Source organism: Thermobia domestica, chromosome 18 (genome assembly GCF_964235325.1).
Source record: "Thermobia domestica chromosome 18, izTheDome1.hap1.1, whole genome shotgun sequence".
NCBI classification, from domain to species: domain Eukaryota; kingdom Metazoa; phylum Arthropoda; class Insecta; order Zygentoma; family Lepismatidae; genus Thermobia; species Thermobia domestica.
The window spans coordinates 17408914-17434014 of NC_137471.1; the positions used below are offsets into that span (position 1 = coordinate 17408914).

At 38.2% G+C, this 25101-nt stretch overlaps 1 protein-coding gene across 1 annotated transcript in view; it reads left to right on the forward strand.

Annotated features, from left to right (window-relative positions):
* Positions 1 to 4612: 4612 nt before the first annotated feature.
* Positions 4613 to 25101, forward strand: part of LOC145675955 (beta-alanine transporter-like) — a 385199-nt gene continuing 364710 nt past the window's right edge. Inside the window, exon 1 of the mRNA XM_081746772.1 lies at positions 4613 to 4866. Coding sequence (XP_081602898.1) covers positions 4661 to 4866 — 206 coding nt within the window. The 5' untranslated portion in view covers positions 4613 to 4660. The remainder of the gene's footprint in view (positions 4867 to 25101) is intronic.

A 25101-nucleotide genomic window follows, 5' to 3' on the forward strand; every position in this document is an offset into this window, starting at 1 on the left:
CCGGAGGCAGCCGGCACCCATCCGCGGCGGCATGATGATCTACTTGTTCAAAGTTGCCTATCTTTTGCCGAGGCGGCAAGTGGTCGAAAATCGTAAAACAAAATGCCCTTTGCCGACTCTTTGCCGACTGTTGCCGACCGTCAGAGTCGGCAAAACAGTCGGAAAGGCCTCTTTTCGACCCTTTGCCGAATCCTTATGCCGGCCTCTTTTCGACGGCGGCGCCGGCGCATTTAATTCTCATTTCCGGCTGTTTGCCGACTGCTCGGGAAGGCAACTATTCGTCGCGGTCGAAAATCGCGCGGAAAGAAGCCGGTGTACGGCGCCGGCAATCCGACCGCGGCATCTCGTCGGCATGGCCAAATTGTCCGACTGTAGGTGGCAGGATCCTGATGGGTAATTAGTATTTTAATAGTGTTTAAGTATAGAAAACTGAAAAGAGATTCTTTTGCTACCTGCATCTCCATGAAGGACTCTAATCGACTACATCATTCACATTTCAGCCGCTATCGTGTACTGACAGTGCATCGGTTTCCAACGCCAAATTTCTGACCTCGTTAGTGATGAGCACAAGACTTTGGTCTTGCAATTTGTGCAAGAGTCTTGCATGCAAGACCAAGACCAAGACGAGGAATCCCGATGCAAGGTCAAGACCAAGACCAAGGGGATGCAAGACCAAGACCAACACTCTTGCGCAAGAGTGTCGCAACAAGTACGGGTACATTTGATTTTTTTATATAATGTAAATAGTAAGGGGAAAAGTCATTACAACTTTCACTTAAATTTCTTAACTTCAGTAAAAATGCCTCTGGAGTGAATGTGTTCCCAGAATTGTATGCAATCCGTGTGAATCAATTTGCCCCATGTCCATAAAAAACGGATAAGCGAAAAGTAAACTAAAACATGCTATCCGCGCTGGCTCAGTGATAAAGCGTTAATCTCTGACGCATGGGGTCCTTGTTCGACCCAAGCTTGCGCAATGTGAGCATTTTTGACGGACAAACACTATTTCCGTAGGTTTTCTCGGGGTCTTCCCGTTTCCTCCTACTTTCTTAATTCCATCATTTCTCATCATCACAGTCTCCCTTAGCCTCGGTGTAGAACGTGGGACGTTAAACTAGATTTGATTTCAAAACATATTAGTAGTGTTCTTCTTCCAAAACTAAAGAGAAATGTAGTATTGAACATCGGTAATTCCGTAAACCATAGGTGCCAACTACTTGGATATGGCCTTTGCTCCAGGCTTAAGCATCCCTTGGGAATTTTTAATGTATGCTCATAAAATTAATATCGAAATAGCATTTTCATTACATTAACAAAAACATAGTGCATGTGACCGCAAGTTTGATTTCATGGGCGGATCCTTATACGTTGAATAATTGTTTATCAATATAACTTTTAGCCTTCTTAAATATACGGCACATCGAGGATTGAGCGATATAACATTATACAACAATAAATAATCCATATTCACAAGTGAGTGTGATTTTGTATAGTTATTTCCAACAACTTGGAGTTTGATACCGTTATTTTGTATTTCTAAAATAGGTCAAAAGTATTTATATAAATTGAGTTTACACAAAAGACGTAGAGTCGTTTTCAGTTTTCACTCAAATATTAAGAGGTTTGATTATAATCATTATTATTTTAATTTTTTATCTCTCTTTTTCGACTAATATTGCTAAACATATCATCATCATCATCAGCTATTCTGCCATTATTGGCGGGTCACTTGCTGCAACTGAGAAGCTTCGATGTACGGTTGTCCTCAGCTAGTCTCTTCGTCTTGATGTAGAAATTTTCTGTTTTAATATCTTCTTTCAACTACAATCTCCTTCGCCCCCTCCCTCTCTTTCCTTCCACCATACACTCTAGCATGTTTCTCATAATACAGTTTCTCTCTCAGTCAATGTCCCAAACACTTCCTCTTCCTCCTCTTAATTACATCTAAAATTCTTCTTTTCTCCCCTACTGCTACTATTTCTAACACCTCATTTGTTTTTCGTTCAACCTAGCTAATTCTTTCCTCTTTTCTCCAGGTCCACGTTTCGAAAGTCTTCAATTTTTTTTAAATTGCTTTTACATAATGTCCATGTTCCTGCTCCATAAAGTACATATTGGAATTCATGGTATTTCATTAATCTTTGCCGTTTTGATTTTCTTTCAGTCTCTCAAGGGTAGGCTCTCTAGTTTGGGAATCAGCGGAGTATTGGATATGTTAAAATAAAATATAAAAAGATTACGAAACGTTGTGATTTATAAGTAGTAAAGTGTGAGCACGCATTAAAAAAAAAAGAACTAAAGGTTATCGCCTATGTTGTGATCCATCATCATACTTACACGAAGGTAAACTATATTATATTTAAAAACATACATTGTATTTCCGTTACTATTGACACATTGTAGAGTTTATTATCCCTTATATCCAGAGTAAAATTTACCTATGAAAAACACAAGGTTTCTTAAAAGCAAGACTTGCAAGACTCTTGCAAGCAAGACCAAGACCGAGACCAAAACCAAGACTGGGTGTGCAAGACCAAAACCAAGACAAGACCAAGACCAGCTGGGTCTTGCTCTTGGTCTTTTATTTGTTCATCACTACATCTCATGCCGATTATATAATGTAGTGGCACATGATACTTACTGAAGGGTAAGTGGTTCGATAGGAAATCATGCTAATTTGTGATGAACGACACTGCGGCCATGGGGTTTTCAGACGATCTCTTTTCCCTATGAATACGGTGACCATAAAATTTTTAGCTGAAAACGGGACAGGTTCGGGATTTTTAAAAATCATGAGAAATGAGAAACACGTGAGTGTGTAAATTAGTTCCTGTTTATCTTATCAATACCTAATACATTTATATTGTAATATAACATAGTATGTATAAAAAGTTTTGGGTTAAAAAATCGCTTTTAAATTTCCTCTGCCTACATACCATAGATGTTCATTTTACTCCGACCTCATTCACCCTCGCCCTCGCAGTGGCAGTTAGCCCTCGCCCTCGCCCGCCCTCGCCTTCGTGCTGGAAACTTATCCTCCCCCTCGCGAAGGGAGTTGTCCATCACCCTCGTTCACCCTCGCCCTCGCGAAGATGGTTGTCCATCGCACTCGCTCGCCCTTGCTCCCGTACTGGTAACTTCTCCTCGCCTTCGCGCATCCTCGCCCTCGCGAAGGGAGTTATTCATCGCCCTTGCTCTCATATCATTGAGGGCGAGATTATTTGAGGGTGACGAAGCCTTCGCGAAGTCTTCCCTCGTGAGGATCAGATCCTCAATTTTCCAGCCTATTTGCTGAATTATTTCCTTAACATACGTCATAAACAAAGAAAACTAAACATACCATCGTATAACTTACTACAGATCACCTAAAATGGAACAAATCATTGACTACTCCATGCTTAATATTACCATGAATATGTTCAGATAAAATTTGAATAGAGTTTCCTTTACATCTTTCGGTGCAAACTGGTGTCGCCCATGAGACGAAACGAGACCAGAAATAAGATTTATCATCTCATAAATTTTATAGGTCTCGTCTCGTCTCAATTCTCGGAAACTTCTTTATTGTTTAATTCTCATCTAGAAGTTCTGAGAATCCTTCTGCGTCAAGAGAGTTGTAAGAAGGATGTATCTAACAACATTTAAACCATATATATTATTGAAATATTATATATTATTGTGATTTGAGTATCTTTAAAAGCTCATAAATAGTGTTTGAGACCTAAGACTTGAGTATACTAGTGGCTAGGATTGCTACTGGTGCTAAATTAGCAGCCCTGGACTTTTAAGCTTACCTTTGTTCTTATCAGCGCCCTAATATCAGTGCTCCCCCACCTCTCACTCTCTCTTTGTTACAGGGCGGGGTTAAGTAATTCGATACTTATGAAAAAGGAACGACACGACGTTGAAGTTTGTTCAAAAACAAGCAACTGATACAACCTCTACTACATTTCGAGCAGTACTGCAAACTATATAGATTATGTTCAATGTTGGGAATTTCAGTTCAATTCTTGCGTCTTGGTTACTATTAATTATTAATACCTTTACAAGAAGTAAATGTACTGAGTTTGTTATTTACCTTTTTCACGTGTATAAAACGGGACAAATGCTATTTTTTCCATCTATTGACGGGACGACCGCGACACGCCCCTAAAACTGGACTGTCCCGGTCAAAACGGGACGTATGGTCGCCCTACCTATGAATTCTCTCGTTTTCTTTAGACTTCAGGGCGTAACCTGAGACGTAGAACTAAGGATTTCATTTATTTTCTATTTCTCATTTGCCTTCACCTCCCGTGACCTCGTTGTCCAGTTTTTTAAACCTTAACCTTAGTGTTCATGATGAGAGTGTGTTCCCCTCCTCAATTGCTGATACGACGCCATTATTCATACGACTGAGTTCGATTCCCGGTTGGAGCTCCTATGATTCGCATAGAACACGTCTCATGTATAGCATCGACGTTAAAGAAGTACACAGAATCCCAAGACAAGCAACTTGCGATTGACAAACGCCAAGGCACTAAAAAAAGTTGTCCGGCAGCGTCGTCGTTGTAAACGAGCGTGTCTGCGCGGCGCGAGCGACGGAGGATTGATCGGGGGCGGGAAGAGCGTCTGCTGCTGAGAATCCATCCACGGAGGAACAGTGATCGTAGCGTGTGCCATGGATTTAGACGCGATTCTTCCCGACGTGGGAGAGTTCGGGGTCTACCAGCAACTGCTGCTGTGGTTCGTGTTGCTCCCGGGAGTCCTGCCATGTGGCTTCCACGCTTACAATCAGCTGTTCATGGCTGCAAGGCCCGATCATTGGTGCAGAGTCCCCATACCGCACGAGCTCAATATCAGTACACACATGTTGAAGAATATTAGGTAAGTACTATTTCGCTACCGGAAATAAAATATTCCAGAAATATATTTTAAAAGTACAATTGTTGGCGATATTACGAAGAGCGAGTTAATTTGTTTTTCATGAAGCAAAGTGACAATGTTTGTCATTATTAAAAAAAAAAATGATAGATTCTTACGATTAAGTAAAGAGGTTTTGACAGAATAAGAAAATTTACTACCGCCTAGAAATGCGAAGAAATGTACCAAGCAATTCGTTGTCAATCGACTGTTAAATTTTGGGAGACAAAAAGTCGCTTTGTGGTCAAGAGCGCTCACTTCTGGGGAGAAAAGATAAGTGGCAGATTCAAAATCACATCACATAAGTTTGTGGTGGACAACATTGTGTCAGTTTGGGGGGATGGGGGGAACTGTTTCCTTCTATATTATTATATCTCGACAAGGGTGCACCCATATAGGGGGCCACCGGGTCCGGACCCCTCCCAAAAAAAACTTAGTAAAACTTAACTATATTTGCACAAATATTTTGGATTGGATTGTGAGATTAGCGTTCCTTTCAGTAGTGAGGCTATGTGAGACTTGAACCTAATGATTAACGTGGAATCCGAACCACATGAACTCCCGCCGGAATTCAAACCCGGGTCTCCCACGCCAAAGGCGCGTACGCTAATGTATAAATATTCGTACACTTTGTTAATAAAACTATACTTGCTTAGCCTAAAGATTTTAATCTTACAATCCATTTATACTTCTTCTTTCCCTACAAAACAACCTACTTCTATCATTTTTTGCTGAAAATATAGGTAGCAATACTTCAAAATTACTTATCATTTTTTTCGGGTGTAGAATATCATCGGTTCAACACTACAGAGATGTAGTGGCTGGTAGTAGTGGACCCCCATACTTTGGACCCTTCCTAACAAAACATTCTGCGAGCAATCCTGTGTCTCGACCATAGGCGGCGTCACACTGGGGGCAATGGGTGCAGCTGCACCCACATTAACTTCAATTTTCAGATTTCCTATAATAATCCTTTCTATTTTGTATATTTATTGTTTTTTATGTTTGGATATATTTGAGTGGCTTCTTAAGTCTCTCATAAGTTACTTGCTATCATATCGTGTTTTACGAGTTATTATTATTATTATTAGTAGTAGTAGTAAAACCTAGGGATTATTTTTGAGATCTTAAAAGGCTCAATATTGCAGAGCGTTCTGGCAACAATGTTAGGATGTGTTGTCTCTTCCCAGCCTGCAATCCTGGCGCCGCCTATGGTCTCGTCCACATTCTTTCATTGTTATTCACCTAGATCGTTATTTCCATGAATTGAAATCATGGGCGCCCGAAGAAAATTTTCTAGAGATGAGGCTCAAATCCTTGGTTGCTATATTATAGCTACGAGGTGGCTCAGTGGTAGAGCGTTCACCTCTGGTGCTTGGGATCCCGAGTTCGATCCCAGCCACCGCGAAGTGAACCTTGTGGTGGGTTTCCTCGGGGTTCTCCCGTTTCCTCCCATTTTCTTCATTCCACCATTACATTCATTACTCATCATCTCCGTCTCCTTTAGCCTAACCGGCATAACCGTGGGACGTAAAACTCAAATATTTCATTTCTTACGGTAGCTTCTATAGGTTTGGAGTTGTGGACGTTTAAACTTCATTCTTTTTTCATGTTTTTGGCAACCTACAACTCCGAAAGGAAGCAACTGTGGTTGGTCTATACTTTTCGTATTATCTTGGTGTAAGGAATCACCTCCTAAACGTTGTCGGTGTTGTTTTCAAACACCCTGTATAGTATAGATTATTATTATTTCTTTATTTGTGTTAGAGAGGGCTTGAAACCCCTTGGTTGCGTTATGAGTTTGCTCCTACAAGAGATGAGTGCTTATTTCTTTCGGGAAAGAAATGAACAAAAAATTGTACGTCCCACAAGTATTCCCTGTAGGCTAAAGGAGATGGAGCACTTGTTGGAATGAGAATGTGGGAGGAAATAGAGGACCACCGAGAAAACTTCGGGACAGGATGTTGTTCACCATAAATTCAGGTGACCAGGAATCAAGTTAGGGACCCCTCGCACCAAAAGTATAGAAAGCGCGCCCAAACGATAGCCAGTCGGGAGACTTTGAATTTAGCACAAAGAACCCGTCATAAAGTTTGTGTTCCCTTTGGAAGAAGAAAAGGCTAAACGTTGCCATACGTAGTGCCTCCCTTTCCCTCTCTCCCTCTCTGTCTCTTCCGTCCATGTGTCTAATAGTGTGTGGGTGAGGTTGTGTCAACGAAAAAGGATCATTGACAAAAATTTGGGAACAGTTTGGGTTTAGTTTATTGCCCGTTATTCGGTTTTCAAGGGAGAGGAAAACCAAACAGGACAGTATGAAAAGAAACCGCACATGGGGGCGGCTTCCCTTTGTAAGCAAGTGGCTGTCTATAGCGTGAGGCTACTATAAGCGTGCTTTACTACTTTCTTGAATTGGCCTCACAAGGACACTTTTCTCCATTATCTTCTAACTAACAGTATTCAATATTCTACCTACTTCAATAGAACAGGGACATGAACACACAAACTTCGAGGACGGGTAAAAATGATCATGCTGTTCAGTGGGACTCGAACCTAGGACAAATCGGAAGTAGGACGCCTGAGACCACTCGGTCGGCTAGGGGATTGAACCAGGGATCCCTTGCGCTAGAGCTGAGCACTCTACAACTGAACCACCGTACCCTGTTAATCTGGGAAAAACTAGAAATTGAACCAAGCTTCAAACACTGCTGCAAAATGTCTAAAAACTTATTGCGCCCCGTTCGGTTCTCGTACTTTTGAATTGTGACATTAGAAAGACGACAGTGTGCAATATGGCTAATGAAACATTGCCACAAATTATGATTTTAAAAGTTTCGAACCTTAATCTTTGTCCAAAGATGAGGCATAGCCCATCAATCGTTCTGAACAAAATGGTGTGCTTGAGAATACTTATGCGGCCAGAAGTATTTGTTGGGTGGAATCGAAAGTAGAAAGATTGCAAGGAGTGTGCGAATTAGATAATTTATATTGGGGGTGGGGGATAAAATTAGACCAACAGGACGTAGAGTCCGGAGGTACAATAATTCAAAATGAGACAATAATGCCTTACCCCCTACACATAAATATGATATGGAATCGGTAATAAATAAGGGATTTATTAATTCAATAAATCTACCGACAATAACTATGTATACGCATTTTTTTTGACATGCACACACCACACCTAACCTTTCTGAATGTGTACTAACTTTTGTGCTCATAGCTCTCTAATGTTTGTTTACTTAATAATTCGGCAGATTGATAGCCCTGGTCACAAGCATATGTTAATTTTTCCGCTCATATTGAAATTTTCCACTTTGCATTATTACACACAGTCTTGTAAAAGAAAACCTACAGACTGAAGCATAAGTCGGTTAATACCCCTGTAGCACACGAATGGCTTGGTGTTCACCTTGGTTCATGGTATATGTTGTTCGGGTGGGTAATGGACCATATTGCACGACATGGTTGACATGGCGACCATCTTGGATCCAACTTTGTATTTTTAAATATGAAGGGGGGCATGTGGGATATCATTTAACACGAGTTCGATCTCAGGCAGCTATGTGCTGTCGTTCTTGAGGAAGACACACTGCACGGCGCCTCTACCAATTCGCATGGACTCGTAACAGTATGTCAGGATCAACGGTTTCACAACATTGCAGAATTTGTTGCATCAGATGGGTTCTTGATAAACCAGGTTCTTCAGATGGCCCCAGAGGAAGTCGAGCGGCGGAAGACCTGGGGATTGTGGTGGTCACTCTATCGGTCCCCATCGCCCTTCCCAATGTCCCGGAAATTGTCTATCGAGCCACTGGCATGAACATAACGCATAATGAGGTGGAGCCCCGTCTTGCTGGAAAAAAGATGGAAAATCACCAGAGCAGGGAACACATCATCCTCGAGCAGATCACGATATTTCTCACCAGTCAGGATGAAGTACGTTCCAATAATGCGCGTTCCCCAGATTAGACACCACACTATCACGTTTTCCCAACCCATATTTTTGCTGTCTTGGCGCCAACTTGGTTTGTGTCACTCCAGTATGTGTGATTTTGTTTATTGACCTCTCCGGGGACGAAAAACAATGCCTTATTACTGAAAAGAACACGTTGTGGGAACATGGGGGTGCTCCCCACACCTTTCTGTGGCCCATTCATTTAACTTCACTCTCGTGTCTGGATCATCCTCTGTTAACCACTGCTAGAGTTGCAGCTTGTATTTGTGCCACTTATTCACATACAGCACCCGTACCACTGATAGCTGGCTGATTCCTGTTATGGATGCCACAAGACCAGAACTGCGTTTTGGACTTTTCACAACAGTAGCCAACACTGCTATCGTCTTGTCGTCGGCTGTAGCGGTCCGTGGGTATCCAGATAAATCGTTGTCCTGCTCCGAGCCCGTCTCATCGAACTTATTCAACTTGAACAATTAACGTGTGAGATGTTTTTCTCTCTCTCTGGGTGAGATGCATTAAACTCAGCCGCAATCAACCTGGTAGATCGTCCACCATTCTTCTGCACAATCGCGATTCGTTCTGGGACTGTTAGCGACATCTTACATCACCTGGAACAGAGAAAACATGCTGTAGTGCCAAATGTTCACCCTTTGTGACGCAATAGCTTATTAACCAATAGCGGTAGTTGAAAATGGACTGCACCACTATTTTCGTGAGATTGAGCTCGAGTCAAATGATACCCCTTCACATTTAAAAACCCAAAGTTGGATCCAAGATGGCCGTCATGGCAACCGTTTCGTGCAATATGGTCCATTACCCACCCGAACAACATATACCATGAACCGAGGGTGAATGCCAAGCCGTATGTGTGCACAGAAGTGTTAATTGACTTATGCCTCACCCTGTATTTCAGTATTATGGAAACACTTGAATTATCAGTTAAACCGGACTTACTTTTTTTTTTTTTTTTTTTTTTTTAATCTACGTATTAGCCTATTATACGAGAAATGGATTATTGCTGGTTCCAATTTCTGACATCAAAGTCAAATCGAAGGTCTAATGTTTAAAAATTTCGAACTTGCACTTCCACTCCTCGCTAATGCTGCACTCTCCACGATTTTTTTTTTCAAATATCGATTCCGTGACGGAGCTCAAAAAGCCAACACTTACAATTACTTTACAGTTAGGTTACAGCTAAGTTGATTCATTATGTGCTACGTTATCAAATGAAGTATAAACATTACATTGAAGTTCTCCAGACAGCATTATTGGCGTGGACAGCAAACTGTATACAGCGAAAAGAAAGATGGAAAACTGAAGGGTTAACTTTAAAAAGCACGATGCACTTGACGTTTTTGTACAAACACGAACAGTGATAGGAGAATAAGTCGTATCAGTAAATGCTGAAACAAATCTTTAATTATGTGCTTACCTTCACAAACGTGTTTGCTCACTACGGACGCATTCCCAGCATGTACGTTAACATTAGCCAAGAGAGAATATATAACTCAGATTTTGAGTACAGTTTCCAAAGTTCATTTCTGTAAACTGTAAAACGTAGTGATGCCCAGGCAATAATAGTTCGTCTAAGTTCTATTAAGTCTGCTTTTTGTATTTATTGAATATTATGAATATTTTGCAAACTTGCAAACTAAAATGAAATACAACAAAAATTAAAACAAGATTATAATCGATTCAAATGTACGGGATGAATATGACACGTCCGATCTTCGCTAAGTATGGTGGAAGAAGCTATTTGTTTAGTTCTTCTTGGCCAACCGCTAAGAGCATTTATGATCCGTATGTGATTTTATTATGCTCAATTAGTACATTCAGATTCGCGAACAACGACGAACTGAACGATACGAGGATGCGGTTGCAAGTAACAACTGTAGTCATAATAATATAATTCAACTAAACAACGACGAAAATGATGGGGAAATTAGAAATGACCAAAACTGAATGGTTTACATCGCTCATTTCGAAATACGCCTAGCAGATTAAACTTATAAGAAATGACAAAAATCAGTGCAATTTGGCATTGTACTAAGCATGGTTTGGGGGGGGGGGGGAACAAAATGTGATTGAGGGGGAAAATCCCCCTCATCCCCCGGGAATTCGCACCCTGATTGCAAGGGATCATTACCAGGTGGACGCCACATGAATGTGCCCCTGGCACAGATGAAACAAACATATTATGTAAAAAAAAAAAAAAAAAAAGTCACAAAGACACGGACAGAGAGGTCTGAAGTAGTGTATATCCCGTGGGTACGCCTCTGATTGAGGATAAATTTTCATACAGTTTTCAAGAAAACTTGGATAAATGAATTTTTATGGCGCTAAAAGTCATGTCATTCTTTGTTGATAGTTTTTATTTGTTGGAATGATTTATTTATTTACTTATTGATACTGCAAATGAAAAGTATAAACTGTTCAATTACTCCTGACGCACAGATGCTTCTAAATATTCATCTCAGCTAATATTCTAGTGTGTTGTCCAGCTTAATATTATCTATTCTGCCTGATGTATATATATAAAAAAGATACAAAAATCGATGCACTCACAGCAGAAGGAGGCATTAGAACTATGGCGTATCTGGACAGAAGGAAGGAAAAAAATGAGGAACGTCATCGTGTAATAAATGAAGTGGCAGTTTGCGTAATGGCGTGAGAAATTCACTTCTGCGCTTTTGTGTCGCTTGGAATTTTTGATAAATGTAGATTCCTATGAAGCTGCTCTTTCACATTTACTGCAATGCCGTACTTTTTGTTACAAGCGTGTAATAATAATTTTTTTTGAGACTTTTATGTAAATGTCATCTACGGTTTATATTTAACCTTTCGGAGAGACCGCTACAGTTTGCAACGCGAGAACGGGCGCGGCATATTTTTTTTATACCACTAGAAAATTTTCCAAATAATGGTTAAATTTTATTTCGTAGATTAAAGTATTTATTTTAGCTTTATTTACACTCACTTGTCATTTGGCGTATATAACTATATTCCCCTTCATTGTTATTACAGTATATAAAAGAAACAAAACAAAAAGGTAGATAGAGGACGGAGTATAAAACACGAGAAGCGGCGTAGTGTATTTTTTTATATACCAAGGGTATTTGCATATATATCAAACGCTTGCGGATCTACGTGTGATGTAGGCTCCATATCGTATATTTATTGACACTTGCACGTTTCATATTGTTAAATTACTTTGTTAAGGTAAAAGGTAGAGCAATTCAGACAGGATTTGGGAGCTTGAAGAGGGAGTGCATATTGAAGATAGTGAAGAAGGAAATGGGAGAAAAGAAAATACATGGTTGGAATGCAGAAAACTTAAAGAAACAGGAAGTCTATATGGAAAAATAGTTTCTGCGTTATAGAGAGAAGTTAAAAAGGATCAAGGAAGCCCTGAGCATAGGATAAAGAATTAGTCCCGTATTGAAAGAGATAGTGATGAACCGATAGGAAAAGGAAACCAAAAGAAAAGGAAGGGACAAGCTTATGTTTTTCAGCAGGCATGTCGATGATTGCTTCGGCATATGGAAGGGTAATCATAAGTAATTTAACAAATTTGTGAAGGAAATAAACAATCAGGAGAAGGACTCGAATTGGAAGTAGAAGAGAAAGGAGCCATTGTGTTTCTATTTATGAAAATAAGCAGGCAGGGAGAAAAGTTGGTCTCAGAATGGTTCCGGAAGAAGTGTGCTTCAGGGAAATAGAAGGAGCGATGTTGATCGTTCAACAAAGAGAAACTTCGAAGTGTAATGATCACCTAGGATCAGGACAATATACTACACTGGGAGAATGAAAAAAATTAATTCGAACATAAAATAAAATAAAAATGTGTTTTTCCTACAGCCAACAACAACAACAACAACAACAACAACAACAAAAAGGAAAAGTTTCCGTGGCTGCATTAAGACACGGAACACAAATTAAAAATTAACTTCCTAACAAGTAAAGGTCCCAAATGGATGAATCGAGTTGCGGGATGAGATATAGTGCGTCTGATAGGTGATGTGAAAATATGTATATGTGTAAAGTTATAGCGGCTAAGCACAATAAGAAACAGAGCGGGAGGGGGTCAAAGTTGGTGGAAAAAGGGCTATACTATGTTATAGAAATACATCAAATAAACTGTTGAATCGTAAAAATAATCGAAGATAGCCAATGCAAACAGTGGTAGTTCCAAATATTGACACAAGAAGAATGGGCAGAGTAGATCACGAACTTTCGCTGCCATTTTGAAATATGTCATATTTTTTTAAATGGAAAGGTAGTCATGCAGCACATGTGTTAAGATTGTGTTTCGATTAGGAATGCGATGCTGCTGTCCGTTTTGTCATATCACTAACCATTGATGAACTATGTCCTGTTTTATCGCTTTGGATACCATTGCAACACATTCTCGAAACGACCACCCTGTGCGAAAAAAAAATCGAAATTTCTTTCAGACCGGAATGATTCTCTTTGGCACTATATGAAGCAAATTGGAAGTAATGTCGTAAATAATAATGTAATAATATTCAACTTGGATATCATATTTCACTTTTAGTTTTCTTGGCTTGTAGATATGTTTAACTTAGGTCTACATGTGTTTTCGTGACAATCCAAACTTTCAACATACGAGTATCAGTTTCGTAAATAACCATAAACATGATCCTAAATTTTTCAAATAAGTACAGATAACGATAACTAAAGTTCATAATTGACTTTTTGAGAACATTCTAGACCTAATTGATGTATCACATGACTACCTTTAAACTTCAAAAAATATCACATATTTCAAAATGGCGGATTTCAAGATGGCGGCGGAGGTTCGTGATCTACTCTGCCCATTCTTCTTTTGCCAATATGTAAAATTATCACCGTTTGTATTGTCTATCTTCCACTATTTTTACGATTCAACAGTTCATTTGATGTATTTCTACAACATAGTATAGCCCTTTCCCCCACCAACTTTGACCCCCCTCCCGCTCTGTTTCTTATGGCGCTCAGCCGCTATAACTTTGCACATACACATATTTTCACATTCTCTATCAGACGCACTATGTCTCATTCCGCAACTCGATTCATCCATTTGGACCCTTTACTTGTAAGTAAAATTTAGTAGAGATGCAAGGGCTCGGAAAAAACCGGCTTTTTTGAAAAAAAAAAACTCGTTTTTTTCTGCTTCGCTTTTTTGCTTGGGAAATTTTGGGCTTTTTTCAAATTTTTGCTTTAAATTGATAAAGCAGACTTTGTTTCGCTTCTCTATAACACAAAAAGTCATTTAATTAGTGGTTGATGCTGATAATAATATAAAACCTCGAAAATAAACTATGAATTTCAAAAAGATATTTCAAACGATTTTTCTTCAACATATTTACATTATGAATTCCAAAGGATTAACCAATGTATATAATAAGAAATTTTTAACCTCCTATATACAAAAGTAAGCAGAGTTGGCACGAACCATGGTTTGTTTTGAAAATGCCAAAAACCCGTTTTTGGGGGGATGTTTAAACCAGGCTTTTTTGGTTTAAACCAGTTTTTTTTTTTATTTAGATTCTTTGCCTTATGTATTTGTATTCCATATTCACAGAAATAAGTTTGTTTCGCCTTGGTGTTCTTGTGCAACAGCGGGTTATGCCGGAAGAACTCCCATAAGCTTAAAGAAGTCCGGTCAGTAAATTTCTTAAATTGAGAAGCTCCCGCCCTAACCATCAGGAAAATCCCGTCATTACTTGAAATGTAAGACAATAACGGAAAAATCCTGTTATTGCTTTGCATATAAAATTTAAAGGTCAACGTATCATAATCAGTACGCTAAAACTGAGGTATTAAATTACAAATTTAGTGCGTAGATATAATTGAAAGTCAAATCCAAGCTGATGTTGAAAGCTACATAGACAATCGATAAATTTTGCCAATTTCTATCAATATATTTAAGCAATCTTGGCTTCTTTATAAAACAACAGGCATTTAGGCATGCAAGAATATACAATTTGGTTTCGTTTCGTATGTTTAGGATTAACATCCTTACGAAATACCGAGGTTATCAAGGAGAAGACTTTCGCTTAAACTGACATCTGAACCGCTACTTGGTTTACGCATGAAAGAAGGGTTATGGTTCGACCGAGAATTGAACATGGGACACCTTGATTAAAAGGTGAAAGGGAAATAAAACTATTGCAGGTGTTTTGATATCTGGAAACGTCACCATGAAGTTCACACGATTCGCATTTTTCGTTCTTTTTATTTTTTTGGTTTAAACCAGTTATTAAAAAAAGTTGGGGTAAACCAGCCAACCCTAAAAGTAAACACTTCCTTTTTAAAAAATACAAATAACTAGCAAAATTGTATGTAGTATTTTTACTTCAAAATATTCCATACCCTCTTTTTGAAACAAAATAAAATTAAAATAAAACAAGATAAATACTTAGATTTATATGATACACTTAAAGGCTGCACATTAGGGTGGAGCGAAAATATGAAAGAGAAAATTTTAATTTAGCAGACCCATAAAAAGTTTACTACTTGTCAATGAAACACCTCTGTAAAATTTGATAAAATTTCGTGAATAATTTTAGGGTGCTACCAGTCACTGAACTTCTGTCATTAAACCCTTTTAAATTATATCATTCCAAATGGAACGATGGCGTAGTATGTTCATTGCTGGCTTAAAAATGAACCAACAAAGATTTTTATTTAGGTTTATTTTTGTTTTGGAGGCATTGTAGAACATGTTTCGTACAGTTTTTCGTCTTTCTACGTCGGGACATGGGGTGATGACGTCATAAGTTAAAAACAAATTGTTGTGCCTAATTTCATTATTTTCTTGCAGGCTTACTATTGCACTTAGAAGGTCGAAATGTTGCACTCACATTCTCTATACCCAATAGTATTTCTTCGATTTTTTCAGATCTCTGCGTTAACGTAGAGGGGTCCAAAGGGGCAAAAAAGTGAAAAAAGGATTTTTTATTTTAAAAAATAAATAAAGTGCTTGCAAAGGAGCACACATTTCTTAATGACCAGAGATCTTCCAGGAAGATGGTCATTGGTTCCTTAGATAAAACTGAGGCAATGAAGTTAGGAAGAGCAGAAGAAAGGTAAAGAAAAGAGGCTTCAAGGATTGAAAAGTATAAAATATCTACTGATGTTCCAACAGTCAGCACTGATTATGTTGCCGATACTGGTGAACTTTGTCATCTGAGGATGAGGTTGAGGATGACAGAGAGACATTTGAAACTGACATTTCAACATCAAAAGAAAAAGCTTCAAAAAAAAAAAAAATGATATTACAACTTCCAACACTGGCAAGAGTTTCAGATCAGTATGGGGTATCTGATAGATATGTTGCCGCAATTCCATCTGCAACTTTACAAGATTTTGAAATAGTTTCCAGGGAAGACACATCTTAAGTAATTGACAGAAGTACGGAGAGCACGACAAAAAACACAAGCTACACTTCGAGAAAAGAGAGAGGAACAAGGCACGCTGATAGGACTCTTCCATCCTATCCCCTTCGCCTTCCCCTTCGCCACTTATTTCAGTACCTTGATGGAGTCACACTGGGACCTCGTGAATTCTCTGGACCGATTGGAAATATTCTGAAAGATTGTGAACATTTGCCTGTTAAACGTTTCCGGAAAATCACTTGTTATTTACCAGAAATTTCTGCGGATGATCTAAGCACAGATCAAAAATACTTATACGAAATGTGTCATGTAATTTTCTCAGAAAATTGCTCTGCTGATCTCGCCAATCGAAACCCTGGCAGTTGTCACATTCAAGGTGGCTAACGATGGCTAACAGGGTACTGAGAGGGTATGTGGTAACTGAGAATCCATCATTTAATCTGATTGTTGTGACTGAATACATTGTCAAAGTGTATGCTCCTCTTTGGTTCAAAATTAAAAACAAGTGGTCCCGTACGGACGGAGCTCAACATGTGTTTGAAACCATAGTGCTATCAAGGTTCTTACTTTCACATCTCAGAAATGTTGTGGATCCCGTGATACAACGAAACGCATATTTCGGCCACCCTGAAAACCTCTTGTTAGGGATGTTAAAGGATCAAAGAAAGCACATTAGAGAACTTAGAAGTTCAAGCACTTCTGTCAAAGTACGGCAGTTCACAATTCTAAAGTTGAACTTTGATGTGCAAGACTACACTGAAATTATTGACTGCCACAAGCTGAAGTCACAGAGCCCCCAATTTTGACAAATTTTACAAATGAAGAATTGCAGTCGCTTATCATCAGTCGGGAAATGCCAGTATTCAATTTCCCCAAATTTCCATGCCACACACAGGCCATAGAAAGATGCGTAAAGTTAGTGAATGAAGCATCTTAGGCTGTAATTAGTTCAGAAGCAAAGGATGACTTCATACGTACGAAGATAAAGTCAAGACCCATTATGCCAGTCTTTAAAACCAAGAAGGACTACAACGTTGCATAAAGTGTTGACGGGTCTGCGAGTGTAATGGGTTAAAGTCAAACTTGTAATGCAGTGTCTAAGGATTTATCACATCGTGGGGGGGGGGTCTTGTCTTATGTTTCATACGTACGAAGATAAAGTCAAGACTCATTATGCCAAGGACTACAGTGCTGCATAAAGTGTTAACGGGTCAGTGAGTGTAATAGGTTAAAGTCAAACTTGTAATGCAGTGTCTAAGGATTTATCACACCGTTTGGAAGGGGGGGAGTCTTGTCTTATGTTTCAGAAAGTTTTAATATATCATTACTTGCGTTTAACTATGTCTTCACTGTATCAATTAACATGCTAGAAGTAATCAAACAGAAGGAAACCACCATTTTATATGAGCCTGCTGTATGCCCGATTATTCGTGTAATATGACAGTAAGAAAACAGCTGGTAGCAACCTAAAGATATGTTCAGAATTTCAAAAAAATTGGAATATATGTTGCACAACATTAAAGGAAAACTTTAGTACCTATGCCATTAAAAATTTCTATTGAAATATTTTTTTTCACTACTTTTCACTCCACCCTATTGTCCATGCTTTGGAACGATAAAGGTGTAATCTTCGTTGATTATTTCAAAAGGAGGCTGCGATGACAGAAGTACATTACAGAAACTTGCTGCAAAGATTAACTGGATACTGTCAAAACAAGAGGCGGGTTTTGCTGTTAGTGGACAATGCACACAGAGTAGCAGTAGGACCCAATTTGGTTTACCTCCAACTGGGCATGCTTTTATCCAGATGGTATTAACGATCTGATTCATAAAACGACCTGTAATACAAACGAGGTGAATATGTAGAGAAAGAATCATTGTAGATCCCTAGTTTATCTCTATCATGCTGTGGGTAAGAACTTCCTGGTGTCCCCTCGTATCTAACACTCTAATTGATAACAAAAGTTTGATTTACTATTTGTTTCGGTTGTAACGTTCATCTGACATGTTCTTTCACCAGCATTCAAACTCTGGTCTCCTATATTAGAAACGAAAATAGTAACTATTTCCCCCAAGTGATAGTTCGTTAATAAATGATCAGAAAATCACAAATTTATCACAAACTTCTGCAATTAGCAAACTGAATTTTCTTTAAAAACACACACATCCACACAACCCTTAGGTTCACGTTGTATTTAAGATAATAATATGTAATAATAATATAAGTGACATATTAAACCCTCAAGTGTTGTTGAAAGTCAATCTTCACATTATATACTTGGAAGAACAAAACGATCGCTCCATGTAACGTGAGCCATCCACGCCGTTTTATTTCGTGAGCTCAAAGCTCGAAAATTAAAAAGAAAATTGCTCTTCTATAAGAAGGACTTTCTTTCGCTTGGTAACTTTTCCTAATAAAACGAAACAGGGTGTAGAAAGGAGTTAACTTTGCATCGTCTTCCGTCACGATCAACTTTTAAAAGAAGAATTTTCTCTCTTTTTCTCTCTTTTGCCTTGCGTTTACTTTGTCTTCGTGGAATTGATGTACAAAACAGAAAGAAAAAGGTTTCAACCATAAATTCAAAGGACGTAAGGAAAAAGCATATAGACTCTCTTCTCAACCTCAAAGTAGATTATTCTAAACAGAAGCTAAGTGATATGCAGCAGATCCTTCTTTCGGGAGATTTGACTAGACCTCAGTGGCTGTTCTTGACGGAAGTCGCATTGACAAAAATTTGAATTTTATCGTTACAAGGTAACGATCTCTAGTATATTAGGTAAGCTTTTATTTCTTAGTTTATACTAGGGATGGGCAAAACCGGTTTTCATAAAAACCGAAAACCGGTTCCTATAAAAACCGAAACCCGAAAAACCGACATTTCGGTTTTTCACCGAAACCGATAACCGGGTTCGGAGAAAAACCGAACCGGTTTTGAAGAAACCGAAACCGGTTTCGGTGAAAACCGAAAACCGAAAAAACGGTTTTTGTGCCCACCACTAGTTTATACCGATAATGTTTCGATGTGACTTCCGTCAAGAACAACCGCTTTCAATTCAATTTAAATGGCAGAAGTGGTTCTTTCGTTCAAAGCATGTGGTTCTCAAATCTGTGGTACGCGTTGAGCTGTATCGAAAATGTTTTCTTGCTTGAGACAAAAAAAAAATGTGAAGCGTGGATGAGTTGAAGACCCAGCTTAGGAACTTTCCCGTCATCCTTTCTTATTTGCTGAAATCAGAAAGATGAATGTTGAACTCGATTTATGACTAAAGTTAAATAATTTGAAACCCGATGTTTAGAAGCTGTTTAAGCACAAGTTTAATATTGAAGAAAAATGAAATGAAATCTTTGAGTTTTACGTCCCACGATTATGCCGTGTAAGTTAAAGAAGACAGTGGTGATGAGTGATCAATGAAATGGTGGAAGGAAGAAAGTGGGAAGAAATGGGAGAAAACAGTGTTTGTTCACTACAAAGCCTACTTGGAGCGAGCAGGGATGGAACCAGGGACCCCACGCACCAGAGGTGAACGCACTACTACTGAGGAACCGAGGCGCTAAATGCTCAATACATTTTAGACAACCTGTTATATAGAGGTAAGTCCTAATTTGTGGATATTTCCCTTCCTTACCCTTAAGGAGGCCGCGGTGGCTCATGATAGAGTGTTTGCCTCTGGTGCATGGGGCCCTAGGTTCGATCTCAGCTCGCGCCAAGTGAGTTTTGTAGTGGACAAACACCGTGTGCATGGATTCTCTCGGAGTTCTGCCGTTTCCTCCCACTTCCTTCATTGCACCATTTCATTCATTTCTCATCATCACTGTCTCCTTTAGCCTAGCCAGCATAATCGTGGGACGTAAAACTTAAGGTTTCATTTAATTACCTTACCTTTAAGGGACGTTAATGTTAACAAATGGACATTAGTGCCTCTTAGTCCTTAAAGAAAATGCACATACTAAAATTTGGCTTCCACTCCCCTTACCCCTGTTATTTTCAGCCTACAACAGAGCTAATAGACTGAAATAGTGTGACGTCACATCCTTCTCGTTGCCATGGTGATCGCCATTTTATTTTCTAAACAACAAGTAGCTTAAATGCCTAAAGAACCTAAATGCAAAGTTGAAACAGTGATGAAATATTTCAGAATTGCAAACATTAGAGTGGATGAAATATTTGTGTTTTTAAAGAAATATTTCTAATCAATGAAAATAAAAAACAAAGATATAGAAAGAAAAAAAAAGAGGAAACAAATGTACTCATCTTGTTCATAGTCAGGTATTAACCTTAAATAATTCTGAAAAATTTTTGATTCATTAATATAAGTATCATAACATTCCATACGTGTACAGGATTAATGTTTAAGAGTTGTTTAGAAAATGTGCTGAACCATTCATAATTGGATGTTTTCTTATTGTATGTTTCTAAAGGCATTTTTTTAAAAAAGAAAACAGAAAAAGTTGATACGTAATATAAGAAAAAAATCTTACGTATATCCATTCACTGATGGTTCGGATTGAAAATTTCCAAAAGTTTGCTTTTTGCCTCCTTTGTTATGTAATATTGCAAATTTCCATTATCAGAGTGTACATGAAGTAAATGTTCCAATAGAATTAACACTGTTGTAAAAAAAATCTTTTTTAAAAAATCGTATATTTTTACAGTTTTCCTTGTGCTGACAGTTTGTCAATCTGCACATTATGGAGTTTGTACTGTGTTTAATTGTTTCTTAAGGGGATCACATGATACTGACGTTTTCATTAATTATTTGATTTTTACCTTATCACTTAGAGATATGGTGCCTTTAGAAATATCTTCCTTAGATATTAGCCTTTTTAATGATTTTTAAAAATTTTATTTGTAATTTCCATATTCTAAATCTGTATCCTTTCCGACCAACTTTATTAGTCGTTAAAACATTTTATGATTGTAAATAAATTTACAGCCGTTGTCCTTGTTTGTACTCGACTTGAATATACACCATTTGCTTCACGCGTTTGTATAGAAAAAAACATGGCGATCACCATGGTAACGGAAAGGAAATGACGACATCACTACTTCAGTCTATTCTTGTTATAAAGGAAATACTGGCTATATTTCAATTAATTTAGATATTTTTAAAAAAATAATACATTTAAGGATGAACACTTAGCCCTTTATATTAAAATGATAGTATGTGCGTTTCTTGTTCTTGACCGATCTCAACCGGAAGCATGGAAGCGATGAGAAAACATTAAAGACGGGGTACACTGGCTCAGTGGCAGAGCGCTTGCCTCTGGTGCATGGGGTCCTTGGTTCGATTCCGGGCCAAGAAAATTCTACATAGTGTAGTCCGTTGGATTTCTCTGAGTACTCCCGTTTCCTCCCACTTTCTCATTCCCCCAATTCTTTCATCATTATTCACTTGCTTTAATCATCGTCTCCCTTAGCCTAAAAGGACATAATCGTAGGACGTTAAACTCAAGAGATTTCATTTCAAAAACTTAAGAGTCTTCGTCCCGGCGAAATTAAAATACCGCGAATTTTACAGTAATTCTGTGATATCTTCAAATAGATAAAAGATAATTGAAATATGGAACAAGAGCGCCCTAGACAATATTATTTTGCGTGAGGTACCGTTATCACAAGTCACCTAGTGGCTTTCCGTTTTCAGCTGTTTAGAAACGCGAAAATAAATGCCGATTTTTAAAATGGCTCGAAATCGAAAGCAGATAAGTGAGTCGTGATAACGGTTTCTCATGGAAAATAATATTGTCTAAGGCGCTCTTGTTCCACATTTTGATTATCTTTAATCTATTTGAAGATATCACAATAATTACTGTAAAATTAGCGGTATTTTAATTTCGCCGGGATGAAGACTCTTAAAGAAATTTAACCCCAAATTGAATGAAAATAGTTTTTTTTCTCTCTCTCTTTTACGGAAGTTACCTGGGAAAATGTTTTGTTATCACGTTATGTTGATAAGAGAGATTTCAATTTCGAGAAGGTATTCTACCACTTCTACCCCATAATTCTTTACGAATTTCAATCTGAAACAATAGATTAATTTAATTCCTTAAGCCAGAAATAAAACAAAAGCATACGCCAATCGATTTATTTAAATTGGATAAATGTTACTAAAGTTGCAGTGAGACACACACACATACACACACGTGCTAAGTGGAAAGAAAAGTGCTCGCTACGACTCTTTGAACCATTGGTGTACATTTGAAGGTATTTCCGCATTTACTTTCATTAATTAAATTAATGGAAATGTTTTGAAGCTTCGTGAGCAATAGCAACCCACTTTGGGGAAATGTGTTCCCCCTCCAGTTGTGTGCGGAAATGTTCATTCAACACCCGAAAGGCTGTTTTCGAACTGAGAAGTGTCTGAAGAAATGTTCTCCCTTCGCTCGTTAACCACTTCTTGTGCAAAGCTCTCTGAAAACATTTTATTACGTCTTCGCCTCGAAATTAAATTAAATGGATCTTAAATGGAAAGATTGTGGCATCAACCGAAATCAAATAGAGAGTTTCTGTCTTTCACACTTTCCGACGTCACGAGAAAGTCAACATGAAGCTACTTAAAAATTATTTGTCCAATCTGTTAGTGTAGCATTCAGAATTCGTAATGCGTATACTGGTATCATCATCATCTACACTTCTAGCAGTGTCGCGGGTAAACTACATAAAGGAAAATTGAAATCTTTTGAGTGTAACGTCCCATGATTATGCTCTTTAAATTAAGGGGGACGATGATTAAAACAGGTGAATTATGATAGAATTGGTAGAATGAAAAAGTTGGAGGAAACGGGAGTGTTCCGAGAAAACTTACGAGCATGATGCTGTCCGGTACAAACTTACGTGCCCGGGGATTGAACCAGGGACCCCATGCACAAGAGGTAAGCACTGTACCACTGAGCCACCCATTACGTAAAGGAGTTTGGTTTGTATAGCGTGATATTTTCTTAATTAATATTTAAATCGGTGATAGATTTCTGCTACTTCTGATTTTAGTAAAGAGATTAGAGTAGAGACCGAATACCTGGGATGTTTAATTGATTGCAGAAACCGGCTTCTTTCTATTACCGCTTTTATTCTATAGCGATCAATGTTAAAACCGGAATTTCTGCCACTTTTTGTTTCAATAGAGAGTTAATAGACAATATGGTGTATATTCTTAGAACGCTTAATCGATTTATTTATTTATTTATTTATTTATTTTTATTTATTTATTTATTTATTTATTTATTTATTTATTTTACGTAGACCAATATTGGAACCGAAAGTTGTAGTAGTAGTAGTGCATTTCTGTCTTTCTCAGTTTTAGTAGAAAGTTTAAAATGCAGATGAAATACGTTTTGGGGAAGAGTTTTGCTTTATAGTGATCAATGTTATAACCGCAAGTGGTTGAATTTAACCGGATCAGAATGTACTCAGGCAATTATAATAGAAATTGACAAGAGTGAAACTAAACATCGTAAGTTCCTTTCCTTCCTTGGTTCCGGCAGAAAAATAAGCTACAAATTGTTTCCAATAACTTGTCCCATTGTTCGTTAAATCCTGTATTCCAATTCATAACACCGCTTTTCTCTTTCTCAATGAATCTGGCCTCCTTTCATTTTCTTATTAACGTCCTTTATTCCCGTGTTAACATTTCAATCTCGCACCAATTAATATTATGTCCTGAGTCCCTGACGTTTTTTAAAATTTCATTTCTTTCTCTTACTAATTTTACGTCATCTTTGTGTTCTTATAACCGTTCTCTTAGTTTTTTTTTCCCTGTTTCACCAATATAACAACTATTACATTCACTACATCTTATCTTCTAAACTACTACTCTTCTTTCCATATCTTCTCTCGAATTTCCTCCTTCCCTTCTTTTTTTCTTCCTCATGTGTAACATATCCAATAGTCTCTTACTTCCTTTCGTCTACGTTGGAACTCCTCCTACAGTATTTTCTTTAGTGTCATCTTAATTATCTTCGTGTCTTCCCCGTCTTTAACTTTCCTTTATCATAGCCGCTGGCCTCCAATTAGTTGTGAAACTTCTCTATATCTTCTGCCTTCCTTCTGTCACTACTAATCCACATGATCGTCTCCTCCATATTCTATTAGAACCAGACAATGGTTCTTGTCATATGTCATAATATTACAGGTCTTATTAGAGTCAGTGGTAGAGAGTGGTCTATGATTCGATTTCCCTGTAGGGTATGCAATCCGCAATACAATAAACAATATATGCTTCTTCTTCCTAACGAGGCTGGGCGATAAGCCACTGCAACTCTATCATAGATAAGGAAATAATTATTTAGCAAACTACTTGATGAACCTTCGCTAATACAGTGGTACTAAAGCCTGTGACAAACATCTTGGCATTTCAGCTAAACGAATAAAACGCAAGCTCTGACGCGACGTTGCCGAGTGCTAAGGGGTGTGGCTATGGCTGGGCAGACGAACTACAGCACGATCAGGTGGCAGAGGATAGACGTGAGATGTGTACAAACTAAACGTGGCAATCCCGCTGGACTCTCATTTGCTAGCAGCATTTAAAGGGAACTTGGAGCGCCGCCTTCAAATGCCAAGATGTTTGTCACGCCGCTTAGTTCTTACAACGTATCATTAACCTTATTTATGAAATGCAAAATGGAATAAAACACAAAACATGTAATGACGATGACTGTTTATTTACATAAGCTTTACATATAACAAAAGGGAATCTGTTGGTCACTACTGCTTATCCTCGTATTTAGTAAGCATGCTAAACCAGGGTCAAGCTCTTAATGTTGAAATGTAAGTCAAGACCAGACTCTGTGCGTCATAAAAGTGAGTTCAACAGAGTTTAATTAAATAATAAAGAGTCTGCCTGACT